The sequence below is a fragment of the Puccinia triticina genome, chromosome 3A (genome assembly GCF_026914185.1).
Source record: "Puccinia triticina chromosome 3A, complete sequence".
Lineage (NCBI taxonomy): Eukaryota > Fungi > Basidiomycota > Pucciniomycetes > Pucciniales > Pucciniaceae > Puccinia > Puccinia triticina.
In genome coordinates, this window is record NC_070560.1 from 147,009 (window position 1) to 157,500 (window position 10,492).

The 10,492-nt window shown below is 50.5% G+C and overlaps 1 protein-coding gene across 1 annotated transcript; it reads right to left on the bottom strand.

The window, feature by feature from the left end:
* Positions 1-4,488: 4,488 nt before the first annotated feature.
* PtA15_3A18 (uncharacterized protein) lies at positions 4,489-5,050 on the bottom strand (the record flags this gene model as incomplete). The annotated part of the gene is made up of 2 exons (XM_053167133.1): positions 4,489-4,727; positions 4,795-5,050. The coding sequence occupies 2 exons, from the start codon at positions 5,048-5,050 to the stop codon at positions 4,489-4,491; spliced, it is 495 nt and encodes a 164-aa protein (XP_053018210.1).
* Positions 5,051-10,492: the final 5,442 nt, after the last annotated feature.

The window sequence follows — 10,492 nt, forward strand, 5'->3', positions numbered from 1 at the left end:
TCTATCTACTCCTCCCCTAATCGTTTATGCGTTCCTGTATTTCTTCTCTTCTTCTTTTCTACATATATCCTCCGCTCGCTCGTACTCAGTACTCCTGTATATCTCTCGCATGCGCAATATATGATAAACGTCGTCTCGTCTCGCATTGTTTTTTTTTTTACTAGTCAACCAAAGATAAACCTGCTCTGTCTCTTTTTCAGCTTGTAATATAGAATCAATGATTTCTCGAGTGCGGGCAGCAATGTTCAGAGGTTCCTCCCCACCAGTCACTTGGCTCCCTGCGAACCACAAAAAAAATCATTTTTGTTGGTCCTAATCTTTTTGTAAGCACGTCTGCCAATTGGTTGTGGGTGCTTGTCCATGAAATCTTGATGTTGTTTTCTCTGATCAGATCATTGACAAAATAAAAGGTGTGTCAGAGATATTTGGTCTTCTTTTTTTGAGGTGTTGTCCGTTGCAATCATGATGGCCGCTTTGTTGTTGCAATGCATCACAATTTTTGGCTGAGATCCGAGTTCTTCAAAAATGTTGAGAAGATGCGCTAGTTGCTGAGCACCTTCCGACAATGCCAGGTATTCCGCTGCGCAAGTTGACATCATCACCACCATTGTCAGCCATTGGCTAGTCCAGACAGTGCCAACGCTGACACGATACGCGCCACAGAAGACGGGTGCGCGCCAAATGCCATTCTGGGCACATCCACGCCGCTCGCAGAGTAGTGCGCCTGATAGGAGCGGCGCGCAGACCGTGCGCTCTACGGCACGTGGTCTGTCTCTGCGCCGCTCACCCGTGCAGGCTACTGAGTCTGACGCGGCTAGGCTTATGGGCTCGACCCTCCTTCTGGGAGGGGAGCCCGTGTCTCACGATGTGCCTAGCCGTGTGTGGGTCGAAGGGGAACGCTGTCTCTCCCTGCCTGTGTGGCACGGCCGGTAGTGTTGAGACACCTTCCGAGCAGAAACAGCAACTAAACGTCCTGGGAGTGGGGGACGAGGCGCTAAGCCCTCTACTCCGGTTCCGCAGGAGCCTGAGCCTCAAGCGGCGAAAACCCCCTACTCCAAGGTGACGGGGTAGCGCTACGTGATTTCCACCCGGGTCTTTTCCCCCTGACGCCACATCAAGGGTTTGTTCCGTCTGGGGAATGGAAAGATCTGTAGAAGAGCTGTCTGGGGGACAACAGTGTGTCATCTCTTTGTTAAGGTAGTCTTTGACTGATGTGGATGAGGTTATGCTCGAAAAACTTCCCGATGGTTGGGATGAGGTATGGGTGGCAACAAAGGTTTGTCAGGGAAGCCAACTTGAGTCTGTTGAATTTTCTCTAGGTCTGACTTATGGCGAGGCCTGAGCTTACATGCAAGAAGGTGGTTTAGAGGGAGAGAGATGGAAGATGGGTTAGGAGATTACCGCGGTATCTTACTCGGGGGCTCTCTCTGTTAGCCACTTGTCCAGGTCCTCCGGGAGCAGTAAAAACACGAAATCTGATGGGTTATGTCTAGATGCATCTCCTCTCAAAAGCGCATCCGCGCGGTTATCCGCCGAGGTTACTCGCTTTGCAACAATGTCTAGCTCTAGGTCGACTAAGAGTGTTTGGATTCGCTTCCACTCTTCATTCACCCATATGTCGTTCGATTTCCGGTTATGGACGAGGTTCTCTGATGTCGTGTTGTCGGTCCACACTATCAGTGTCTTGCCCCTACGAACTCGTAGCTTCTTCAACATAAGTAGGCCTATCCGGATGGCCACGGTCTCTAGCCACGCGATGGTTCTAGGTCCGTTTAGTTCGTCCTTCCAACCCTTCACGACTTGGAGCCTCGACCACCGGTCTCCGATTAGTACCCCGATGCCGTACGAGGATGACGCGTCGCCCACCCAATTGATTTCAGTTGGCTCTGGGTTGGCGATTAGCCGGGTATTGGTGAAAGACTGTAGTGTCAAGAGCCAGAAAGTCAGGTCTTCCTCAACATCGTGTGGGAGGAATCTCGGGGCTGCCTTCTTGAACCAGTTCTTCAGCCACCAGTAAATGGAGCACAGGTAGCACCTTAGTTGTGGTAGCAGCATTGCAACGTGGTTCAAACGGCCAGCCAACTTTTCTACCTGTTTGAAAGAGGCTTGGTGTTTTGGTGATAGGAACATCTTTATCTGGTCGACGCGCTCCTGGAGTTTCCTTTCTGGTAAGCGTACTGTCTTCTCGTCGCCGTTCCAGATAAAGCCGATGAATTTCTGTTCAACTTGAAAATGAGAGAACTTTGTGTCGTTTGTCTTTACACCCAGCTCTTTCGACCTTCCGACTATGTCGTCCATCGAGACGGTAGATTGGTGAGTCTTGATAAACAAGTTATCATCCACCCACCGGAAAACTTCTAGAACGTCAAACTCGTGTTTCATCAGGAGCTTCCAGGCATCTGCTGGTCAGCCAAAAGATCCACAGCCCGCTACGCCGCCGAAAGCTATCCTTGTGTCTAGTAATATCTTGTCCTTGAAATCCTTGATCATCAGATACGGCCACTGGCTGGGGTGTGTGGGAATCTGGCGGTATGCCTTCTCCCAATCGAAAATCACTAGCAAGACCGGTTGTTTGAGGCTTCTAAAAAAGGTAGTAACCTTATTAAAATCATCCCAGGTAGTCTCGAAGTCGCTGGCGTCAACAAACGAGTTTACTGAGGGGATGGAGCCATTGTTGCGGGGATACGACAAATCATTAATTGGTCTGAAGGAGCCGTCTCTGTTTGTTACCGCACCAAGTGGGCTCGTGCGGAAGAAGGGGAAAACCTTGTTCACTTCCTCTGGTTCGTATGGTCCAAACATCCTTCTGGCCCCAATCTCTTTCTGTATTGAATCCTGGATCTTCTCTTTGGCCAGGAAGGCGGAAGAGTGATTCGGTGGTGTGAAACGTGGCAAGTCCCCGATATGGTGTGGTGGGATGCCTTGGTCGAATCCTTCCCTAAAACCTTGTACCGCATCAGAAAAGGAATCCCATAGGTTCGCCACTTTAAGGGCCTCTTCCCAGGCTTTGATGTTCATCTTGCATTGGACTTTGGTTGGCCAATCTGGCAGGCTCACGGGGGTTTGGTTGTCTGGATGGGGGAAGGTGCTTCTATGGTTCTTTCCCCAAGGAAGTAGGGCTCTGGATTGCTTCTCATTTTGGCTTGACATTCACGAAAATGGAAAAAGAAGAAAAACGATTCTCATATCAACACTTGGGCTTCTATGGTTTAGGGGGCTTGATTGTGTAGGGCCTGCGTCGTATACAAATTGATAGAGTTTAAAGAAAAAGAGGGGTTTGGACTACAGGCTGGGTCTGGAACAAACGGGGATGAGAAGGAAAAACCGGTGTACGACCGAAATTAAAAATCTCCTTACTTTGGCGCAGATGGGGCCTGTTGGGGACTGTAATGGGTAAAACGGGTCAAGATATATATATGTTAGTACCTACCCAAGTTTAGGATGCATCCTTGTGTTAGTCTCAACTTCCGGCTTACACATTAGGGTCTCTTAGTACCATTTGCCCGCCGCTTGGTGGGGTTGGTTGGCCGTAACTGAACTGTTGGTTTGTGGGGTACTGGTCCGCGCCGTTCCCTCTGTAGCCGTTTCTCCCTCTTCCTCGCTGTCGGGGTGGTCTTTGCTGTGCCCACTGTCCCGCGCCATTGAAACAAGGCGGACCCATGTGGGGCTGGGCTGGGAAGGAGAAAGGATGGAAACCTTGATGTTGCACCGTTTGGTGGCTGAAGACTGGTTGTGTGGGATGCTGTCCGAAAACCGGTGGTTGCTGGTACGGCATTCCTTGCATCTGGTAGCCGGGGTAGAACACGGCGTTGGAGTATGTTTCGCGGTTCCTGCCTTTGGGGAGTCCGGTTACTGGATCGATCCCGTCTCTCAGGCCTCCGGGTGCATACAGGTTATCTTTGAAACTGAGCTCGTCGAATCTGCGAGCGTCAGCATATGCTTCCTCCGCGATATCTTGCCGGAAGACCGATATATCTGGGAATGCTTTTTCACCCTTCACCATCACTCAGTGGGCAAAGGCGTTAGTCTGGAGGTGGACATCGTACCTTAAAGCGGCCATATAACCGTCCTTCAAGTGGATCCGGTCCGCGTTTGCCTTGTGCACCAGGAGCCATCTCGCCAGAGTTGGTAGTTGTATATGACCGACAGGGACTCATAGAAACCGCGGTGGTTGAGGGTCCAATCTCCGAATGTTTGTTCCCACTTGCTCAGGTACTTTAACCCTGTGTATCGGTCTTTTTCGTCTGCTGTAGTCTCCAGTCTGGCTTTTTTCTTGGTATAATGGAGTATTGCCGCATCCTGCCACTTCTTATTGAAGATGGTTATGGGTAGGGGGCCTGTTTTGATCTCTCTGTTAGTTCTTATGCAGCTGAACTGGATGACGGCACAATGGGTATATCGGTCAAAAGAAAACGGGGGCTTGCCTCTCAAATCTTTCATGTTCTTGTCAAAGAACGGGGGAAGGCCTAGCCCGAGGAAGGTGTTGACTTAGGCTTTGTAGAAAACGGCCCCGTTCTCCTTCACTCTGCTGCCTATCTCCTCTTCGTCTTGATTTCTTTTCGTCGCGGCTATCTCCTTCGTTGCCGGCCCAGCTGTGGTGGTGTCCGACTTAAGGTGTATCTTCGCTAGGATTTGGTCTGCTTTGGCTGAATCTCCTGCGATCTGAGCTTCTAGGGCCTCCTTTAACAGTTTCGCTTTTGTTTCTGCGTCTATGTCCATCTCCTCGCCTGGAGGGTTGGTACAATAAGTTATACGTTTTGCCTCTTGGGGATACTAGACGGGGGATCTACACACCTCTTTCTTCCGCTGCTCTTAAACAGGCTATGATTTGGGGATCGTCGTCCTCCTCCTCGTCTTCAGACTGGTTTCCAGCTCTGGCTTTGAGGCTTGCCTTCTCTACAGCCAATGATAGGCGCGATTTGACAGATCTGCTTGTCTTCTTGGCGGCTGGATTCTTAGGGTTTGCGCCTGCCGCGAGTGACTCTGCTGGGGCGGGGAGATTTAGAGCTGAACCAAGCACATTGCCGGCGAGTTCATCGATATCCAACATGGTTTGAAATCTAGTTTATCTAAGCGAGTAATCTCAGCTGTTGTCTATCGGAGTGGGTGTTGTATGAATTATGCTGATTTCAGCAGGAGCTGCTAGAAAGGTGTGACAAATGCGAAAAAGGAAAGTGTTTCTCCAGGGAAAGCAGCACGACGAAGATAGGCTGGACTGGCGTGAAGGGAAACCTGCCGCCGCCGGCCTCTTTGTCGTCCTCCTTATGAAGGCTCTCTGCTTTCCCAGGAGGAAAGATCTAGGCTCTGAAAGCCTTGTCTTGGACCTCGCTGGTTTGAACCGGCGCTGGTCTCATGGCGTCATCACCACTCTGGGATACTCCCATGGTGATCACGCTACCTACAGGCATGACACTAGTCTATCCTGTATCCAAACTATCTGGGGTCTGTCGGGTTCTCAGAACTTCGACTCAGGTAGCCTCTGGCATGCCTCTGCGGCTGCGTGGACACCGGGGCCCTTGGAGCTGCGCTCTGCGGTCACCTCCCAACACGCACCACAGATGACGCGTGCGCGCATAAGCGCAAATAAGCTGGGGATTCAACCAGAGGTGAATCCCTGCTGTTGGTTGTCACGCTTGGCTAGGTGATTCTCACCGGTTGTCGTGCTTGAGTGAGCACAAACACGCGAATGTTCTACGTGTGGATTGTGATCAAACACGCGAATGTTCTACGTGTGGATTGTGATCAAACACGCGAATGTTCTACGTGTGGATTGTGATCAAACAAGAAGACCATGAGGACATGAAGCCTACACGTGTCCAGTTTCCTAGGCTATAAAGACCTGGGACCTCCGAGCAAAAGGAGGTTCCTCAGATTGTTATAGAGATTACCAAGCCCGCCATCCTTGTCCAACAAACAACCGGGGCTTTTATAATTTAGATCTCATTTCATTTATTTTCCTCTTTCATCTTTATCACTCCTCAAGACATCCCAACTCCGCCTCTTCCTCTCCTTTCCTCGCCAATACGGCCTACTCGCTACCTTTAAGGTACACTTGAGTCCCTTTTACAAATCTCCTCAGTAGATTCAGGTACAACTCTAAGCTCTACCAACCCCTCTCACAAGAGGTGCGGCTTTCCTCTTCCCACACTGCGGTCGAGTCGAGTGTGTTTTCCTCTTCAGGAACTCACCCTTGTTCTGTTTGCATTCAGGGCGTCGCCACTTTAGAGACGCCCCCTGACAACCGTCTGCCTCTTTGACCCCCATGTGATGCTGTTTCCGTCATGGGTCAGCAGATATCCCGTTGTTGACCGCTTGTGTTCCCCACCCCAGTTTGCATCTGTCCAAATATCCAGTCCTCCAGATCCCACCGAGTACACCAAAGATTTCCCTGTTGTCCTTCCGAGATACCCAATTAACCAGTCAAGTGCTGTCCAGTGTGATGTTGAGGGCACTGCGCAAAACCAAGCCAGGAGATTAACTGCATAGGCCAGGTCGGGTCTAGTGCCACAAGCCAGATACATGAGTGAGCCAATTCTTGATCTGAATTGCGTTTGATCAATTGGTTCATCAATCAAGGCTTCAAGGTCCATTTCCGGTAGCGGGCAATGATGGCTGTGGACTGTCCTTTGGTATGACCCCACAATTTGCTTTGCCATGATCAATTGATTGAGTTTGAGGTGTGCCCCGTCCCAGACAAAATCAATGCCAACGAGCCTTTGGACATTGTCTGACCACTTTATTTCGAGCTGGCTTTCCATACCGTGTTGTAAGTCATTCAGCAAGGCTGAAACGCTGCGCTGCGCTATAAAAAAGCGGTCTTTTAGCGCAGCGCAGCGGGGGACCGCTGCGCGGTCAGCCCAAAAAGCGGTAGCGCAGAGCCAGTCCCGCTGCGCTACCGCTGAAAATAGCGGGGCCCCGCTTTTTTCCCAACCCAAAAAGCGGTAGCGCAGCGGGCGGGGCCACTCCTTTCAGCGGCGCGCAGCGGCCACCAAAACAGCTGCGCTGCGCTTTTTTGGCTGGCAGCGGGGGAGCGCTACGCGGCCAGCTCAAAAAGCGGTAGCGCAGCGATGGTTCCGCTGCGCTACCACTGAAAGTAGCGGGTCCCTGCTTCTTGCCAGACCCAAAAAGCGGTAGCGCAGCGGGCGGGGCCGCTACTTTCAGCGCAGCGCAGCGGCCACCAAAACCGCTGCGCTTCACACTGCGCTGCGCTTTTTGAAGTGCAGCGCTTTCACCCTTGCATTCAGTAGCAGTCTGCTAGACAATACTGCAAAGCCATCATCGACGTGTAGCCAGATGATAATAAATTTATTGTGTTGCCGGAACAGATAGAGGGATGGCTCAATTTCACTTGCTTTGAAACCAAGCGCTTGTACTGTTTTCTGGAAAAATTTCCACCAGCAACATGCCACTTGTTTTGTCCTGTAAAGTGCCTTCTTCAATAACATTACTTTCCCTTTGATTGAGGGAGTGATCTCAACTGGGGGTTGGATATACACCTCTTCCTCTATGGGGCTGTAAAGATACGCTGAGCTGACATCAAAGGTGGCCGTGGGGAATTGGTTTGAGATGGCAATTGAGATGAGGAGTCGTAGCGTGTTTAGTGAGGCCGTTGGAGTGTAAGTCTTGTTATAATCTAGCCCCATTTGTTGATTGAAGCCTTTTGAAACTTAATGAGCCCAAAACTTGTCAATAGTTCCGTCAGGTTTCCTTTTGATGGAGGAAACCCACCACGCACCCAGGGCCTTACATCCTTTTGGTGCATTTGTTGGAATCCATACTTTGAGCTGTTCAAATTTCAACATCTTGTATTCCGCTGCAGCTTGCCAAAGATTGGCATCCGGTGCTTGCTTGATTGTTTTGGGCAGGTTGTTCTCCTCTGCCGTTGACAGCAGTCCCATTTGTTGGTGTGGTAGACCAAAAAGTGAAAAATCAAATGTTTTTCTCATACATATATTTACTCACCCTAGGCCTCAAGATACCACCAAATGGACCTCAGAAATGGACTCTACGGCCAATTTCACCCCTAGTCACAACTGGAAGCGTCACTGGAACCCTGCTGGATTGGAAGTTACACCCTCTTGGACCCTCATGGACACGGCCAACCCCAGTCATCAACCTGTCACACCCCTCAAGTCACCTTTCCCAGGTATACACATACTCAGCCCCAGCCAAACACATACTCTTTTCTATCTCTCTTATCTCCACTGCATATGCAGGGGACCAACCCCATTTCTTCTGTATTTGACATGTCCCCGCTTCATTTATGCACCCCTTGCAGCAACAGTGCAAGAGCTACGCTACAAAAAGCGGCAGCGTAGCGGTTTTAGCCTCGCTTCGCTAAGCTTTTTGTAGCGGACTTGGCGCTTCGCTATTCGCTACATTTTTTAAGGGGAAAAAATTAAAGAAAATAGCACGCTTTTTTTAGCGCAGAGTAGCGGCAATTCGCTACGCTTCTCGCTATAGTAGCGGAAAAAACACTACTGTAGCGATTTTGCTGCGCTACCATAGCACCAGTCAAACATCAATACTGCACATCATAAAATGATGGAGGATTGATGTTTGTGTACTATTTCTGGCATTTTCCACCAAAAGGCAGAGATGCCCGCTACACTTTTGACACAGAAGCGACCCGGTTCGCTACGCTTTTGGCGCTAAAAAGCGCTATTAGCGCCAAAAAGCGTCAATTTTTCCGCTGCGCTATACTGTAGCGAAGCGGCAAAAAAAGCGCTTCGCTACGCGCAGGCCAAAACTGCAGTAGCAGTTCTGGCGCTTCGCTACCGCTCAAAGTAGCGATTTTCCGCTAGCGCTAACGCTATTCTGGATCCAGAGTAGTGTGTTTCCGCTTCGCTACGCAAAAGCGCCGCTTTTTGTAGCGAAGCGTAGCTCTTGCAGTGTTGCTTGCAGCTGCATGCAGTCTTCTGAACCCATTTCTGCACTCCTTGCATTAGTCTGACACCACTCATGCACCCCTTGCATGAGGTACCTCTTTATTTGACATTTCCCCGCTTTGTTTATGCGCTCCTTGCATTAGTATGACATCACCTTTCATTTCTCACCCCACTTTTTGCTTGTATTTAGTATCTTCTGACACCACTGGTACGCAGCCCACCAGCTAAAATCCCTCATCCAGGGTCCCCCTTGTAGCTAAAATCCCTCACATTTGTCTATATAAGGAGCTCTCCCCCCCAGTTGTTTTTCCTCAGCTCAGTACTCCCCAGTTATTTATTGATGGGGATCGAGCGGGAACCGGGGAGTTCCCTCCGGTCCATGCAGGCTGAGAGTGGGGACTCAGGGATCAGGACAAAGAGCCGAGTCATGCGCAAGTCAGAGGCTGCGCATGACGGACGCCTGGTATATAATCACCAGCGTCACGAAGCGAGACAGCGTAGTGTGTGCTCCATCTCTTCCTCCTGATCGCAAAAGACAGTCCCCATCTCGGGCGTTCTTCTTTCGGACAACCTTTCAAGAGGGATAAGGGGCCCGCATGTAGCGAGCAACAGGGTGTGGTTCACTATCCCTGATGATTTATCTTCCATGTTGTTTCATGCTTGACGGTGCGCGGGTTTCAATGGGCACGAAGACCGGTTTCATTTTCTCCTGTCTTTCCTCCTTTTGTTTATAGAGTGTCCCATGCAGGTCTTTTTGTTGAACACGACGCTGGCCTGTTTTTTCCCTCTGTTTCTGAGGTGGCATTTCTCACCTTTCTACGGCTTCTTTTCTTCGCATACTGAATTGCTATCTGAGTTTCGCTCGCGGTTTCTTACCATGACGTCGGTCACAACTAATAACCAGCTTGATTTACGCGCGTTTAGCGCTTTCTTGTCTAACGGGTCCACCTCAGTGGTGCCGAGCATAGCAGACCTAGTTATCATCGACAGCTGGAAACAATCCACTTTGTCAAGTTACAACGCGGCAGTAAAGAAGTTTTTACGGTTCTGCTCCACGACCGGGGAGGTTTTCGACAAACTCCCGATCTCAGAGGCGTCTCTGGAAAGATTCTGCGTCTGGGCGGGGCGGAATAGGTTCACTGACAATAACGGGAAGATCAACGCGACCTCCCTGAGGAAGTACATCTGTGGACTGAAGGCATGGCATCACTTCCACTCAACCACCTTCCCGACCGGGAACAAGGTGCGAATCGACTTACTATTGAAGTCCTCTTCCAGGTCCGATGTCAATCACCCGAAGCGCCTTCCTAAGCCGCCTGTCATGCTGTGGGACCTGATCCCACTTCTCAATCTCCGTCTTCGAGGCTCCGACGAGGAACGTGCGATCGCAGATCTGTGCGTTGTAGCTTTCTGGGGCCTCGCACGTTTGGGAGAGCTCACCTACGAAGCGGACGCGGGGCCCGTGCGATACGACCAATCACTGTTAGCCACCGACGTCGTTTTTACAAACGACCCCACACTCGGGAGGGTCGCCACACTCACCCTAAGGGGGGCGAAGACAGCCCTGCCTGGCAAGCCTCAGTTGATCATTTTGACGGAACAGC